This window comes from Delphinapterus leucas, chromosome 11 (genome assembly GCF_059928025.1).
Source record: "Delphinapterus leucas isolate spDelLeu-1000000601 "Yukka" chromosome 11, BTC_Dleu_Yukka2, whole genome shotgun sequence".
Taxonomy (NCBI): Eukaryota; Metazoa; Chordata; class Mammalia; order Artiodactyla; family Monodontidae; genus Delphinapterus; species Delphinapterus leucas.
The window spans coordinates 94,654,970-94,673,124 of record NC_143139.1 but is presented as its reverse complement, the minus strand read 5'-3'; the positions used below and the strand labels follow the sequence as shown (position 1 = coordinate 94,673,124).

The 18,155-nt window shown below is 39.7% G+C and overlaps 1 protein-coding gene across 6 annotated transcripts in view; it reads left to right on the top strand.

The window, feature by feature from the left end:
- SLC25A17 (solute carrier family 25 member 17) overlaps positions 1-15,293 on the top strand; it is a 50,136-nt gene extending 34,843 nt beyond the window's left edge. For all 6 annotated transcript variants that reach the window (XM_089921354.1, XM_022596469.3, XM_089921355.1 and 3 more), the window contains 5 exons: positions 5,922-6,038; positions 7,365-7,510; positions 7,599-7,694; positions 8,956-9,038; positions 13,445-15,293. In XM_089921354.1, coding sequence (XP_089777480.1) covers positions 5,922-6,038; positions 7,365-7,510; positions 7,599-7,694; positions 8,956-9,038; positions 13,445-13,592 — 590 coding nt within the window. In that variant the 3' untranslated portion in view covers positions 13,593-15,293. The remainder of the gene's footprint in view (positions 1-5,921; positions 6,039-7,364; positions 7,511-7,598; positions 7,695-8,955; positions 9,039-13,444) is intronic.
- The last annotated feature ends 2,862 nt before the right edge of the window (positions 15,294-18,155 follow it).

Here is an 18,155-nt window from a genome sequence, read left to right as displayed (position 1 = left end):
GGTAGGGCAGTTAGTTTTAAAAAGTCAGTGGAAGTAGGGACTATCATAAATAGCCTACATGCCTTAAGTATTTTATTTTAACCTAAGATATGTGAATATATACTTATCCAATTTTTTGTATGGCCAAGACATATCCACTCACTGATGGAAGTTTTGTACTTTTTTTCTTGTATAACCCATACCTGTAAATGCTTTGCCTACTGTAACAGATATGACCGACATAAGCAGGTTTGAGAAAAGACATAATTCACTCCTGGTAAGCCTGAACCCCTGTGGGATGGAAGTAGAAGAGCACGGGTACACTAGGGAGTAGCCTACTGGCTGTAGGTATCAGCGTGCTGTGGCATCTGTCGGTGTGTCCTGTAAAGGGAAAGAGGAACACAGGTTTATCTGGTGAGTCCATTATATGGAACTGGTTAAAAGAGATCCCACTGTATTAATATCATTCTAATTCACTTACATTCTGAAATGTTTTCTTGAGAGCGTGAGAAAAGAATGGAATTACGACGTCCAGGGAGAACCCGTGGGTCTGTGTTGATTGTGAACATCATCTGTTACATGTCTTGTCAGAGAAATGATTGAGAACTGCTGTTCTAATATCCGAATCTGATTATGTTGTGCCCAGCTTCAAACCCTTCAGTGTCTGCCGCTTGCGTGTAGGATGGAGTCGTGGCACCCTCAGCAGAAAAGGCCCCCCTCGTACACGTGCAGGATAAGCGCCTAACATACGAGATCTGCTGTGATACTGCTTACCTCCCTATCTTGGTCTTTTCTATTCTTGTTCTCCTGTGCCAAACTGTGATTCCTTGAATAGACTGAGCCCTTAGTAACTTCATTCCTCTACAGCTGCTGTTGTCAGTCTGAAGCAGCCTTACTGCTTTTTTTATCTTATTAATTCCTAGTCATCCTTTTATTCTCATCTCAAGCCACCTCCTCTTCAGGAAGCTTCCCTGTTTCTCATGTCCACCACCCCCAAGTTGTATTCTGGGTTAGGTGCCTACCCTCTGTGCTCCAGCTCTGTATATACCTCTGTCTCAGTGCTTACTCTGCTGGATAACAATAGTCTGCATATTTGTCTTTATCTTTTATTAGACAGTGAACTCCTTAAGGGCAGAGACTACATTGTTTTAAATCTCTGTATCCCCAGTGCCTGATACACAGACGGTGCTGATTAAATGTTGAATGAATGAATTCAATTTAAAGGACCACTCCTCCTGCAATCTTCATCATTTTACTAGTTGCCCTACCAAAAGTCGAATTCATCCTCTTTCTCTTTGACCCCACCTCCAGTCTGTGAGCAAATCCTATTGCCTGTTTCTTCATATGGTTTCTAGAATTCAGCCCCTTCCCCCACTACCACCTGTGTCCAAGCCACCACTAAATCTTGCCAGGAGTATCTTCAGAGCCTCCCAACTGATGTCCTGCTTCCTCCTTTGTCCCCTTCAATATGTATTCAACACAGCAGCCAGTGTGCTCATGTTAAAACATAAGTGAGGGCTCCCCTGGTGGCGCAGTAGTTAAGAATCCGCCTGCCAATGCAGGGGACACGGGTTCGAGCCCTGGTCCGGGAAGATCCCACATGCCACGGAGCAACTAAGCCCGTGTGCCACAACTACTGAGCCTGTGCCCTAGAGCCTGCAAGCCACAACTACTGAGCCCACGTGCCACAACTACTGAAGCCCATGCACCTAGAGCCCATGCTCTGCAACAAGAGAAGCCACTGCAGTGAGAAGCCTGCGCACTGCAACAAAGAGTAGCCCCCGCTCGCCGCAACTAGAAAAAGCCCACACACCGCAACGAAGACCCAACGCAGCCAAAAATAAATAAATAAATTTTAAAAACATAAGTGAGATTGTATTATTTCTCTGTTCAAAGGACTCCAATTGCTTCCCTTCTCACTCAGAGTAAAAGCCAGAGTCCTTACCTTGTCCTACAAAGCCCTGTGTCACCTGGCCCACCCGTCCTCTTTACTCACTCCACTGCAAGCCTCACTGACCTTCTCCAGGAACACTCCTGGCATGCTTCTGCCTCGGGGCCTGTGTACCTGCTGTTTCCTCTGCGTGGTTACTGCATGGTTCATTCCCTTACCTCCTTTAAGGTCTTTCCCTAAATGGCCACACTGATGAAAATGGTGCCCCCTTCTACCCTGCAAAACTTTATCCCCCTTCTCTGCTTAAATTTTCTCCTTAACCTTATCCTCTAACATACTACATATTTTACTCATTTATCCTGTCTTACACCATTAGAACATAAGCTTCAAAAGGGCAGGGATTTTCATTTTTTATTTACTTCTGTATCATCAGCACCTACTTAGCACATACTAGACACACAATACGTATTTGATGAGCAGACCATGGACTTGCAGGTCATAATAATTTACTTATCCTAAGATACACATAAAGTTATTTAAGAATTGCTAATTCATACCTCGGATAAAAAACACCTATTAGCTAGTTTTATATGTTTCCAATTGCTTTAAGAAGGTAGATTTAGTATCAGTAAAAATAAAATTTCTAACAGCTCTTGTAAAAAATAGGCTATTGGGGTGAGAATGAATTCCTATCTTTTGAGATTTTCAAAAATAAAATGAATAATCACCTGGTGATTGGATTAGATCAGTGGATGCACAGGGAACATATGACCATGTCTGGGAACATTTTTGGTTGTCACAACTGGAGGATGCTACTGGCATCTAGTGGTAGAAGGCCAGGGATACTGCTAAACATCCTACACAATTGCACCCCTGCCCTGCCCCAAACTAAAAATTATCCAGCCCCAAATGTCAGTAATGTCACAGTTGAGAGACCCTTGATCAAATGAATTTTATAGTCCTTTATAATTCTGTGATTCTCCGATTATAGGTCCTTTCTTTTTCTGAAGGTAGGGAATTCCTTGGAAATCACTTTTGCGAGTTTTAAACTCCTCATGTTTTTATATCTTAATGCTTACCGCATTTTTACGATAATTAAAACAGCTTTTTCTCTTCCTGCTGTGAACCCTGCCATTGTGTTCCAGTCACTGTAGGAATGAGTTGCATTGTCGCCAGGGAGAACTAGGAGTAGTATTATTGTTACTCCACTTCTGGGAACTTAGAGAGTTATTACTATTTATTTTATTTTCACAGAAGAAAGCCCAAATAGCTTAATACCCTGGGGAAGAATTTGAGAGCAGAACCTTACAGGTAACTTAAATGAAGATGATACTTGCCATTTTTATGAAATTGGAATTTTTATCAATAACTCTTTTTGAATGCCAACGGTGTTATCATTGTTGTGACAGTGAAATTAATTTCCTGTCCTTAGGCCCTAAATCTGGTAAGGCAGGTTTGTTCCTGTAGTGTATCAAGTTGCATTCCTTTGTAAGGAGCCAAGCACTTAGATTTATGACCCTGATCTGCCATTTTCTTATCTCAGTGGTCATTGCACGTGTTCCCCAGAAGTGCACCCAATTAGCATTCTCCATTTTTGTTTTCTGTCCTTAACTCAGGAGACTCACTACTAATAAAACTTTGTGTTTAATATTTCAGAAGTAAACAGCTGTGTTTCACTTATCCTTGAATCAGTGAGTGATTTTAGTGAGTGTGTTCAGTTACTGTTCTTCATCTTTTAATTTTGGTTCTGTTTTCTTATAAATTATTTTTTATGAAGAAAGAAAACAGAATCATTTGAATTGGAAGAAAAACAATTTCCTGTTCTTAAGTAGGTAAGGTATTAATATTCCCATCTTAGAGCTGAAGGAACAGCCATGGCTTGGAACTGGCAGAAGAATTTTCTACATGTAAATAAGCAGACAGCTTTCTTTATCCTGCAGCCATATCCACCGTGATTTAGTCAGAGTCGGAATCACTCATCGTTCGTTTGCAGCTTGTTTTTCCTCCGTAGAATGTTGTCCTTTGCTTGATTATATAGGTTGCAAGTTTTTAGTAAAGTTTGGATCCTCAGGTATTTTCCCAGAACTCATAAAATGATAGTGGTTAAAAAATACCTCTCCATCTATTTTGGCTTAGAGCATTAAAGAACATCTCAGAAAGAAAGCTTTGAAATACAAAGTATTCTTACAAGGACCTTATATTCTCTTCTTTAAATGATGTGATGCATTTTTGTACTTGACAGTGTCCTTAGAATCCTCTCCATCTTTCAGCCTGTGTTAATAATGGGGATATGTAAGCAGAATTTTAAATAGTGGCTAAATCTTAATCTTTGCTGCATTGCCTCTGAAATGTTTTGTGTGTGCCTACCTCTTGAATAGAACATGAAGGGAATTTTGATTTCCAGAGAATTTATTTAATGGGCAACCTATTTCATTTGTTTAGAAATGTATGTACACTGTGCCTGTCTACAGTATCCCCAGAAGCTTGTGATCTCTGGTTCTGAGCTCTCCTGTCTTCATCTTTAAAAAAAAAAAAAAGCGGTAGACTGCTCAGTAGCACTTTCTAGTCTGATTTTTCTGGCTGTTGATCGTTTGTTGTTAAGTGATGTGTACATTATATTGAATAGGAATACATTATAAAGTCTGGGCAAATGGGCGTGTGTTGATAGTCTTCTACCTTGGCCTCTTGGGCACTTGTGCTTTTGTAAAATGAGACTAGCAAGAATCTCCAGTTAAGAGTTTTTCAGATTATGATCAATGCCTCAAGTGACAATGTATGAATATATTGAGTCATAACTAAAGATGACTCCTTTGTGTTATGTGGAAAAATATAACAAATACAACTCATAAAATTATTTGATAATGTCTTTTATTTTGAGAAATGTGTTCTCACGATGTTTCTAAGAGAGAGGTGCCAAAATATCTTACTTTTGCAACTGCATTCAGCTAATGAAAATTTAGAATTTGAATTTCCTGGTGTTTTCACCAAGCTTAGCCTTGGTGTTTTCTATATATAGTATGTTGTGAGATTCCTTAAATCAAAACATTCTTAATCCTGTTGTATTTAAATGGCTTTTAGTAAAAGAAGATTTCTCTTCCTTATAATTGTGCCTCTTGGTTCTTCAGAGTATGGCTAGAGCCAGATAGCTTGATATACCATTGTTTGCTGAGTTTGCTCATTAGTTTACTTGTTAAGTATTTATTTAAGAAACATTTATAAAGTATATACTGTGTGTCAGGCACTTTGTTACAAGTCTGTCTGGTATTTTTCTCTAATCATTTCAGGACTGATAAGGAATATTTTAATAACTCAAGGTGGTATTAAATTGGGATCATGTGTTTTCAAAAAAGAAGCACCTGGCTCATTGTATTGTTCCACTCTGAGGCCACCTTGGGCAGCCAAGATCCCCATCCTTAAACTTGTAAGGATTATGATGCTTGTGAAACTGTTTCAGGTGTTTTTGTAATGGTTCATAACTACTGCTTGCTGCCTGCCTATCCTAATTCCCCAAGTGATGAAGAAGTCTTCTGTGAGCCTCCAGTCCCTGTTGAAGCACTTTCAAATGTCACACTTTCTCTCATTTATTGTACTAGATCCATACTCACTTAAAACCATGTGAGCTACTTACATGAGAGCTGTAAATTGTGTGTTTTATGTGATATTGTCATGGACTTATTTAGCATGTGATCAACAAGTCTTAAAGCTGTTTTTAAAAACTGTACTTAAAACTATATCAAAATTGCTACTTTGGTGGTTATATAAATTGACAAACAGATTGCCTCCTATTATACAAATGAGGAAACTCAGTACTCTCTTCATGTGGAGAAGTGCTGCTGCCAGCCATTCTGCTATCAGCAAGGCTTCTGAATTGCTTCTAACAGTAGTGGTTTGTTTTGTACCCTGGCACAAAGGGACACCTTACCTTAGGTCTCCTAGTAGGTCAGTGGCAGACGTGTAACTGAAACATTGGTGTGTAGCTTTTACATAAGACGGCAAAGCTTAAAAGGTTCCATTTTGCTTTCCCTTTGTCTCTCCCCCTTTCTTTTTAAAGGAGTGGTGAATGTGCTGCTAACAACTCCACTCTGGGTAGTAAACACCAGACTGAAGCTGCAAGGGGCAAAATTTAGGAATGAAGACATTGTACCAACCAACTACAATGGTATTATTGGTGAGTGTCTCTTGGGTGAGTTCCTTTGTAAAGATGTTCTTTTCTCTTTGTATCTGGAATTTATCACCATGATAATGCTACAACCTCAAATCTCAGTGCCCAACAGTAAGTATTTGTTTAGCTCATGTCTCTCTGGATTGACAGGGATTTGACTCATCTAGGCTGACTCCAGCCTAGGAGTCTCAGCTCCATGTGTCTCTCTTCCTTTTCCTGGGACCAACCTGAGCATATTCTTCTCTTGGTGATGGCAAAAGCACAAGAGGACATGCCCAATCATAACAAGCATATTTCAAGCCCCTGTTTGCATTTTGTCTGCTAACATCCTCTTGGCCAAAGCACAACCAATGGCCAAGCCCCAAGATAAGGGGTAGAGAAATATACCCATGGAGTATATCCCATGGGGCATAGGTGGGAGGGAATGAATATTTCTGAAGAGCAATCTGCTACGTTTTTTTCCCTAGTGTTTTCTTTAGATAAGGATACCAGATTAGCATCTGATATCCTTGAGCTTCTGCTTTTTAATAGTATTACATTGCCAGCTTCTCCTTTCCCATGCTTCCATCTTTGTAATGAGAACAGGGGTTTTCTTATAAGACATTCCTATAAAATGGACTCCAGAGAACTACCTAATCATTTTTTTATACATTTATTTATTTTGGCTGCATTGGGTCTTCGTTGCTGTGCACAGACTTTCTCTGGTTGTAGCAAATGGGGGCTACTCGTTGTTGTGGTGCGCAGGCTTCTCATTGTGGTGGCTTCTCTTGTTGCAGAGCAGGGCTTCAAGAGCTGTGGCACACAGGCTCAGTAGCTGTGGCTCGCGGGCTACTGAGCACAGGCTCAGTAGCTCAGTAGCTGTGGTGCACGGGCCTAGTTGCGCCGCAGCATGTGGGATCCTCCCGGACTAGGGCTCGAACCCATGTCCCCTGCGTTGGCAGGCAGATTCCCAATCACTGCGCCACCAGGGAAGTCGCCTCTAATCTTTTTCTGTACTGACCTTTGTTGTGAAACACATGGGCTATCAGTTCACAATTCTGTGTAGTACAGAGTTCCCAGTGGTGGTGATGATTACTTAGGAAAACTTGACATGCTAACCCCAGATTTGTCAGGAAAGGTTGCCTATGAGTGAAATTGGTCTCTCAATAACTTGGTGATGGTCAGTATCTGATGATTATTCAAAAGTAGTTAACTGATTAACTTGTCATTGTGAGAAGGAAATCTTGATAGAATCAGTATGATAGAATACTGATAGAATGAGTTTTGTGTTCTGGGTACATTGTCTTCTCTAGTTAGGGGATTGTCATCAAAGGTCCTTGATTTCTTGCTCAGATGCTTTTCACCAGATCATTCGCGATGAAGGAATCCTGGCTTTATGGAATGGCACATTTCCCTCCTTGCTGTTGGTCTTCAATCCTGCCATCCAATTCATGTTCTATGAAGGTTTAAAACGGCAGCTTTTAAAGAAACGAATGAAGGTAAGCCCTGATTCTGAAAGCAGCAGACAATCCCTGACACCTTCTTGCGGTTTAGATTGATGCAGTTTGTTCTTCCTTTGCTTTCCAGCTTTCTTCTGTGGACGTGTTCATCATTGGCGCAATAGCCAAAGCCATTGCCACCACGGTCACCTATCCTCTGCAGACAGTACAGTCAATTCTGAGGGTGAGCGCCAGGGTTCTCCCTGCATTTAGTCAAACAACATTCTAAAATACTTGGTTTCCCTGCTTGAAGCAATGTTTTTTAATAAAGCAATAAAGTATTCCGGAGCATTCCTCATGCATTTTTCCCATTATTTGATATTTTGCAGATTGAGGAAAGAGCTATAAAGGAAGTGAACAGCATTCTATGATTTAGTGGAGAGGGGCATGGTGGGGGTCTTCTCAGGTGGCATGATTGGAGATGGGCTCCTCTGAGGAGCCATATGTAAATTAAGACTTAAAGGAAGGTAAGGATCCAGCTGTGCAAAGAGCAGAAGAAAGAGCATTCCAGGTAGAGGGAACACGATGTACCGAGAGCTTGGTGAATCCTAGGAACTGAAAGGAGGCCATTGTGGCTGGAGGTGGCTCAGGAGGAGATTAGAAAAGGAGCAGGGAGCCTATAGGTAAGGACGAGATTTTATTCTCTCTGCAGTGGGAAACCTTTGCAAGGCTTTAGACTGGAGAGTAATGTGGTCTGATTTGCAATTCGAGAAGATTGCTGTGACTGTTCAGTGGTGAATTGGTCAGAAGGCTAAGAGAAAGGGGGGTTGTCAGGTTAGGAGGCTATTTCAGTCATACAGGTAAGATGTGAGCGTGGCCTGGACTATGGTGGTAGCAGTGGGGAGGAGAGATTCAAGGTCTGTTTGGGAGAAAAAATTCAAAGGACTTACTGATGGGTAAAATGAAGGTGGAAGTGAAAGTATTTCAGTTCAAAAAGATTATTCCCTTCTGTTAAAAGTATTTTTACTAATGTACTATTTTAAAGTTGGTACTTAATATAAAGAAATTCAGTAGCAGTCAAATGAATGTATTTTGACACTTTTATAATAGAAACATATAATGTGAAGAGCTCAACTTGCAGAGATTCTAATTAATTAGTGTTTATCATAACTTCTTAAAGGATTGGAAGCCATACCATCAATATCTAAATCTTCATCGTGGGCATGGCTTTTTCTTTTGAGGTAGAATTTTCCCCATGACTCTATAAAATAAAAATTCTCATGCTTGCTTCATTGAAAAAATATTTCTTATTTTCACTTATTTCATTGAAATAAGAGGATTAATTAAATCTAAATACTGATGGATATTTTTATTACCATATGCTGTAACATGTTACTCCAACATAATTTCCTCTGCAAGCGGAAACTGAGATAAAGAAAGCTGAAATTGAGATAAAGAAAGCAGTAGCAAGCAGTAATTATTTATCTTTTTTTCTTCTTCCCCAGTTTGGACATCACAGACTGAACCCAGAAAACAGAACACTGGGGAGTCTTCGGAACATTCTCTATCTTCTTCACCAACGAGTAAGGTGAGCTTTGTAGATAGTTCAAATTCTGTCCTCTTTTTTTTTTTTAATTTATTTTATTTATTTATTTTTGTCTGCATTGGGTCTTCTTTGCTCCACGCGGACTTTCTCTAGTTGTGAGCGGGGGCTACTCTTGGTTACGGTGCACAGGCTTCTCATTGTGGTGGCTTCTCTCGTTGTGGAGCACGGGCTCTAGGCGTGTGGGCTTCAGTAGTTGTGGCACGCGGGCTCAGTAGTTGTGGCTCACGGGCTCTAGAGCGCAGGCTCAGTAGTTGTGGAGCACAAGCTTAGTTGCTCCGCGGCATGTGGGATCTTCCCAGACCAGGGCTCGAACCCGTGTCCCCTGCACTGGCAGGCGGATTCTTAAACACTGCACCACCAGGGAAGCCCTCTGTCCTCTCTTTTAACAGCCCTCTCTGCCAAGAAGTGGTTGGATTTGCTTACCTTGCACTTCTGCCTTGGCAGTGGCAGCCTAGAAACCTCTCCCTTGCCTGCTGTGCTCAGACATTTCTGACTTTAGGGGCTAAGTGAGATATGACAGCATTTTGGGAAATTATGGAAGAGTTTAGGTCCTTATTCTTTGTTAGTTACAAAGATTCAGTACTCCTTTAGAAAGGGAATCCTCCTATGAAATCCTGCCATTTGCGACAACATGGATGGACCTTGAAGGTATTATGAAGTAAGTCAGGCAGAGAAAGACAAACATGTGATTTCACTCATATGTGGAATCTAAAAACAAACAAACAAACTCATTGATGGGCAGAACAGACTAGTGGTTACCAGAGAGGAAGAGGATTCAAGGGTGGACAAAATGGTTGAAAGGAGTCAGCTGTACAGTAATGGTTGGTTACTGGACTTGTGTTGGTGATCACTGTGTAGTGTATACAGATGTCAAATTATAGTGCTGTATACCTGAAACATATAATTTTAAAAAAGAGAGAGAGCCCTGCTGTAATCTAATATAGAGACCACTCTGCTGAGTAGTCCTCCATCGATGACATATCCTATGACCTCTCATAGATAGAAATAAGCAGCTATTAGAGAGCAGCGGTCATAGCGGGAAAGGGAGGGAAGAGTAGGAAGAGTTACAACAATTATCATCATAATGGTGACAACAGTGATAATGGTGATGAGAGCAGCTAACACTGTTGAGTGTTTGCTATGTGGCAGACACTAAGCCAAACGCTCTACCTGGGTAATCGCACTTAATCCTAACAACAGCCCTATGAGGCAGGTACTGTCGTCATTTCCCCGTTTCGTTTAAAGAAACTGACCCCTAGGGAAGTCAAATAGATCAGCACCTTTGAAGCAAAAGCTGCTGTAACTTTATTACTGTTTCTAGATGTAAGATATTTTAAAATAAATTTATTATACAGATAGAATATACTTGGGATAAAAAATAAAATCAAAGATAAAGAATTGGTATAAAGTAAAAAATAAATGCTGACCATACCAAGTGTTGGCAAGAATGTGAAGCGACCAGAACTTTCCTATGCTGGTGGGAATTTAGAATGGCACAACCACTTTGGAACACAATTTGGCATTTTCTTATAAAGCTAAACATACACCTACCATAGACCCAGCCATTCCCCTTCAAGGTATTTACCCAAGACAAATGAAATGCGTCTATACAAAGACCTGCGCATACATGTTAATAACGGCTTTATTTGTAAGAGTCAAAAACTGGAAACACCCCAAATGTCCATCATCAGATGAGTCTATACAAGTTGTGGTATACTTATACAGTGGAATACTATTCAGAAAGGAAAAAGAAATAATTACTGATACATGCAAAAATGTGGATGGATCTCAAAATAATTTTTCTGAGTAAAAGAGGTCAGTATGAAAACGATTTCATACTGTATGATTCCACTTATATAAAACTTAGAAAATGCAAGTAATCTACAGTGACAGAAAACATATTAGTGGTTGCTTAGGGCCAGAGTAGGTGGAGGGAGAGTGAATGCAAAGGGACGTGAGGATACTTTTCCAGGTCATGGATATGTTCACTACCTTGAATGTGGTGATTGTTTCATGGGTGTACCCGTCAGTCAAAACTCATCAAATTGAAGTCATTTAAACTTCAATAAAGCTATAAATACGTGCACACTTACTGTGTTTTCTCTCCTGTCTCTTTACCAAGAGCTAGTCACTGTTAACAAAAAGTGCATGTATTTCCAGAATACTGTATAAAACATATATTTTGGGTATTCATTTTTATACAAATGGAATCATATGGTAATACTGTTTTGTACCTTGCCTTTTTGTAAAAACGTTACAAACAATCCTTCACATCAATATCTGTACATTTATCTAGTTTTTTTTTAAATGACTGCATTTTTTGTTATATAATATGCCATAATTTATTGACCAATACACTTATGATAAATATTTAGTTTGTTTCCAGGTTTTTGCCTTTACAAACATTGACAAATGAATAGTCCATAAATTTAGCTTTGTATACCTCAGTTATTATAATTGTAGAGAAAATTCCTTGAAGTGGCATTACTTAAAACGTTTAAACATACAAAATTTTGATAGGTATTGCCATGTTGACCCAAAAAGATGATACCCATTTCCATTTCTGCCAGCATTGTGAGAGTTAAGAAAGATGTAGTTAAGAAAATTAAGAAGGTAGTGTCAACAGGAAATCTTTAGAGTTATATAGTTTTGAAATTCAGCGTGTTTTTACATCTTTAATCTTGCTTGGTTCTCACTCAGCCTTGTGCGTGTGGAAGGGTGACTATATTCCCATTTTTGCAGATCAGGAAGCAAGTTTAGAGAAAATGACTTGCCCAACACCAGACAGATGCAGGCAGAGCCAGATGTTCAAACTCATACGCTCAGTAAGCACTCAGGGACCATTGAATGAGTGTTCATCCACTAGAACGTTCTACAATGATGGAAATACCTGTTCTGTTCAGTAGGGTTGCCACCAACCACGTGTGTCTGTTAAGCACTTGAAATACTGCCAGTACAATTGAGAAACTGAATTTTAAATTTTATTTAAATTTAAATGACCACGTGTGGCTAGTAGCTACCATATCGGACAGTGCAGTATACCATGCCAGGCCTCTCCAAACTTTTGATTGATTAAGAACACCTGAAGTGCTTATTAAAATACAGATTCATGCCGCCCCTCTGGAGTGGGGCCTGGCAATCTTCATTTCTAAACAGACCCTGGTGATTCTGATGTGAGTGGATGTGAAGAAAATCGATCCTTTACTACTGACACAGAGCACTTCACTTCTGGCACCTCCAGTCACCAGACGTTGCGTGGGGGGTTCCCCGCGCCAGGCAGTTCTGTGTGATACCAGCCAGGCATCCCGTGATTTAACTCCGTTCTGATGCTGCGTACCCGGGGATAGCATTAGATCCCACAGGTTAAGGAAGGGCTCAGTCCTAGTGGTGTCCAGGCTGGCCTTATCATCCTCATCACCTGGGAGCTTGTTAGAAATGCAAATTCTTGAGTCCCATCCCAGACTTAATGAATCGGAAACTCTGGAGGGGACCCAGCAATCTGTGGTTCACCAAGCTTTTCCAGTGATTTTGATGTATGCTAGATGTGAGAACCACTTGGTTAGAAGATCAAATGTGGACTTCCCTGGTGGCTCAGTGGTTAAGAATCTGCCTGCCAATGCAGGGGACACGGGTCTGAGCCCTGGTCCGGGAAGATTCCACGTGCTGCAGAGCAGCTAAGCCCAGGCACCACAACTGCTGAGCCTGCGCTCTAGAGCCCACAAGCCACAACTACTGAGCCCACGTGCCACAACTACTGAAGCCTGCGCGCCTAGAGCCCGTACTCCGCAACAAGAGAAGCCACCACAGTGAGAAGCCCGCACACCGCAACGAAGAGTAGCCCCCACTTGCTGCAAAGAGAAAGCTCGTGCACAGCAATGAAGACCCAATGCAGCCAAAAATAAATAAATAAATTAATTAATTTTTAAAAAAAGAAGATCAAATGTATGGGAAGACTCAGAATTGGAGAGCTTTTCATTTCTGTCACTTTCTCTCGTTTTGTTGCGGCTACAATGACCTAAACCAATTGGCAGCTTTGCCACCACTTAGGGACTGTTAGGTTGAAATAACTGAGTTGGGAGAGTGTTAAAGTCAAGATCTAAAAGTTCTTTGTTAGATCCCAAATTTTGGCATAAAAATGGTTTTAGGATTTTAGGATCTGTACCCTATCTGTGGGATACTGTCAGCATTCCACTAATTAATGGTGGCTGTGAAGAAATACTAAACTTTCATCAATCCCCAAATACGTTTAAAGATAAGAAGTACTTAAACAACAGAAGTCCGTTATATCTAAAACTTCCATAGCTTCTTTTGATCCTAAGAATAAACCTTTGCAAAATAGTATTGTTTCTTTGAAAACCTTTTGTTTTTTCTCACCTCTTTCCTTTTAGGCGTTTTGGAATAATGGGACTCTACAAAGGCCTTGAAGCCAAACTGCTGCAGACAGCCCTCACTGCTGCTCTCATGTTCCTCGTTTATGAGAAACTGACGGCTGCTACCTTCACAGTCATGGGGCTGAAGAGCGCACACAAGCGCTGAGGCACCTTCCACTGCCAGGCACTCAGAGATGCTCAAGACAGGGGATCCTTCTCTGTGGAGAGAAGCGGTTCCCCTTTTACTTGCTCCTTCCACTGAGAATTTTACCCTCATTGGCTTGGAATGCATCTAAGTTTACACATGGAATATAGCCAACTTGACCTGTTACCAACTTAGTTTTATGATGGTTGGTTGAATTTTGTGGGGGAGGTTGGGCCAATGGCCATATGAAAAGAAAACATTATTGAAAACTTAAAAATGAAAGTTTATGGGGGTTTATTGGTTTTTTTGAGGGGAATGGACTCTTGCTCTCATGTATAATCTTTTCCAAGTAGAGTCTTTTTTTAGATTTGCCAGATGGTCCCTTTCCCTTGAACCCTCCCCCAGGTCCTAGGGCAAATTTGCTACCATGTAATTCTCCTCATATACTTTTGTATGTCTTCATCTTGGTATTTTCTTCACTAAAAATGTTATGACTATGCCATAAGCATGACTTTATTTTTCTTGGCATTTTTTTCCTCCTGCTTAAGGAAAAGTATCTTCTTTAGTGTGTGAGCTATTTATTTTGTGGGGGAAATGAAAATTATTAATTCCAAATGATTCTCTTATAAACTATTTGTAAATATCACTTATTTAGTATTTGACATAATTTTAAAATATTTATTTTGAATCAACCTTTTCACTACAAAACTTGAGGTTTTATGTTCATCCATATAGGCCCCAATAAATTGTCGGCACAAAAGTCATTCTTAAAAGTTGCCCCTTATAGTATTACATTGAGTTTACAAGCAGCTGGTAAAAATCACAGAAGAGGGAGCAGATACCTTGTTTAGGCTCTGGAATATTATAAACTCTTGGTAGAGACTGTATATTTTGAGAATAAACTTGATTGAGGTTATTTCTATTTGGAAACATTCCTTAGAGTCCTGCTACTCAAAGAGTGGTGCCTCAAGCAATAGCATCGACATCACCTGGGAGCTTATTGGACATGCAGTCCCAGATCTTCTGAATCATATTCCTCATTTTAATAAGATATCTAGGCAATTTGTACTCTCACATCAAAGTTCAAGAGACCTTAGAGCTCTTGACCCTGCAGAAGATACAGTTGGTTTCAATTATGGAAGAAACCAAGACAAAGATTGTTCTCAAAGGAAAGATAGACTAATGTATTAGAGCAACCTCTGAAAAAACTGGGAGTCCTATGTCATCATTTACTTTCACCTCGTAGCACATGTTCAGGTTCGTAGGACTTTTGTTATGTGGCCAGCAATGAATTTAGACATCTCAAGGCATTCAGGAAGCAAACTCCCTTGACATTAGTAGAACAACAGCTTAGTTCTACTTAGTTTGACTTCGTTTTTGACTTAGTTTTTGTCCCTATAACACAATGACAGGTTTTTCATTTGTTAAGTCTAATTCATTCAGAGTCAGAGAGAGTAATAATCAAGTGTCTGTGGACTCCAGTATTTAAATTCAATTTTGAGAGTGGAAATTTCTTTCTCTTATTTCTCCTCTGGTCCCTGTGGTAATTTCAAAATATGTGATTATTAAACTATTAATAATTGAAAGATCATTGTGTTGTTCTAGAAAACAAGAACTAAGAGGAACTGATAATCTGGGAGCTAGCCTGAGCACTCGCTTATTTAAGCTAGAGAACTGAAGACAGAGAACTGGCCCCATTACTACTTTTTATTTTATATTAAGGTATGTGTTGTGTTGGTGGCGAGGCTTGGGTGGGGAGCATGGGAGAAGAATGATCATAAAGGTACCATGTGTACTTTTGTTACTATTTTAATTTTGATGTTCACTTTGGAACTTGAATTTTGAGCTCAGGGTATCGTGTATTGTTGGTATGTTAAAATAATTTCCAAGTCAGGTTATATAGTTATATTAGATGTTTATGATGTGAGAATGTATTTGATGCTTCTTTCTTTTCTGATTTTATGAAGGAACAATTTCATAATGTGGTTTATATTCCCTTTGGAAGCTTACAGACTCACTGCATAGTTGAAACTAGGTAATGAGTCACCCGGTTTTGTAATCTTTGATTATTAATAAGTTACTTGAGAAAACTAAGGAGCCGAAGTCTATACTAAGGGAATGGAAAATTTTTTCTTTTTGATTCTTTATGAGGTTTCTTTAGAATGTGAGGATTAAGAGCCTTAGGGATTATGTTAGTGTCACCTCAGTAGAAAACTTAATCTGTGTTTTTAAGTGGACACTAATATTTCCACCCTTGTCTATTTTACAATTAAGTTTGAAATGCAGAAATAGGATTTACCATAAGAACAAAAGCAGTGGGAGTTAGAATCTTGGGTTTTATTCCAAGCTCTGTCACTGACTAGCAAGTTACGTCATCTCCTTGTGCTTCAGCTTTTTGATAAGTGGAGATAATAATACTCACTACCCACTTCAGAGGATATTTGAGAGCTAATGATGTCAGCTAATTCCCTTTATGATCGTGGGAGAGGGAAGATCTGAGTGAAACTTGTGACAAGCCTAGATTTATATAGCAATTTCCCTTCTTAAAGCTTCTACACTTTCTCATTTTATAACCCCAATATCTCTGTGAAATAGGTAAGGACGAGTAACGGTATCCCCGTTTAATTAACAAGGAAAATGAGACAGAACTATCAAATGACTTGCCTGGTTGGAGTCGGGACTAAAGTTGAGTTTCCTGCAGTCTAGTGTAATGATTACGAGGATAGGTTCTGGAATTAGACAGACCTAGGTTCTACTCTGATCCTGCTCTTTACCGGCTGTGGGAACAAAGCAATTGCTGAACTGCTATATGGGAACAAAGCAATTGCTGAACTGCTATAAAACTCAGTGTTCTCAACTGTGAAGTGGAGATCTTGATAAATCTACCTCATAGGGTGATTGTGAGGATTAAATGAGATCATATACGTAAATTTCTTAGCACAGGGCTTGCCACATGAGAAAAGCTAGATAAATGTTAGTGATGACTATTATTATAACATTATTATTGTTGAGGAGGGATATGACTGTTTGAATAGATGCAACCGTGGTTCAGTGGAAAGCACACTGGATTTTGAGCCAGATCTGTGTTCAGATTTTCATTCTATCACTTAAAAGCATTGTGGCCGCAGACAAGTCACTTCCTCACCTTTCTTAGTCTTTATGTGTTTATTTGTCTAATAGAAATGATTACCGCACAAGACTGTTATATATATTTTTAAAAAATTTTCTTTAATCCTTCTTTAATCTTTAGAACAGGATGTATATATATATATATATATATATATATATATATATATATAGGATGTAGATATACATATATGTGCATCTGGCATATATATATACATATATATATATATATAGATGAGGATGTAGATATATATATATGCATCTGGCAGAGTACATGACGTATAAATGTGCTTAATAAATGCCGGGGTTTTCTATTCAGATGTAGTTAACATACAACATTTTATTAGTTTCAGATGTACAACATAGTGATTTGATGTACATATGTATTGCAAAATGATCACCACAGTAAGTCTAGTAAACATCTATCACTAAAACATCCATCAGATAAATGCTGTTTGAACCAAGAGAACCTTCTAGGTTTTACTTTGGGGCAGTGTTTCCTCTTTCCACTTGTTTTAATTGTGAACATTTCTTTTCTGGGAGGCTTTTTTTTGTACCTCCTCAAAAGTGAAGCCAAATCCAATAAGTTAATGTTTTATCCAGCATTCAGATTAAGGCCCCCAAACATTTATCAGTTCATCAGTAAAATACGAACTGGTTCAGTAGCAGAACGTCCCTGGCTGAGCTAGCGTCTCATCTTGGCTCTCTGGAAAAGCTAGAGAATTGTGACTTCGTGGGTCCGAATGCCACACGTCTCTGGAGAGCCCTCCCTCTGGGCAGGTAAATTACTTACCTGGCAGTGTTGACTGTCACCAGAATACCAAACATATATGAGATTCACTTGCAGATATCTATATATGCAGTGAATGTAATTAGTGTGACCCCCACAGGGTTTTTACCACCATAGAAATGAAAGGGCCTTGGCTTAGTGCTGATGTTCATGGGACATACTGGTAGCCCCTGACAGCTATGTTCACTGGGACATAGACAAGAAAATAACTCACCCGTGGGCTAGGTGAGAGAAGAAAAGAAAGAAAATTACTATGTAAAGACAGAGTGAAGAAGAGATTAGGAGATGGATAGAAGGTTCATGGGGAGGGAGGGACAAGGCGCCAGTGCCTAGCACAGCACTCAAGGAGACATGCTCGAAAAATGTTCATAGACTGGGCAGTGAACTGCGGAACCCAGCCAATGAGGTCCAATCTGGGGAAAGGGAAGGAAAACTCGGTTTGGAACTAACCATGAAAATGGGTAATGGAACTTCCATGCATTAGTGTCTGGTAAATGCCAGGCACAATTAACTTACATACGTCTTGATATCTTTGTAACAACTCTAAATATATGAGGTTCATTCCCACTAACAGATAAATTAGTTAAGGCTTCAAGAGTAACTTATCTATGGTCACTCAACGATTGAGGGTCAGGATTTAAAATTTAGGCTGACTCCAGGACTTTCTA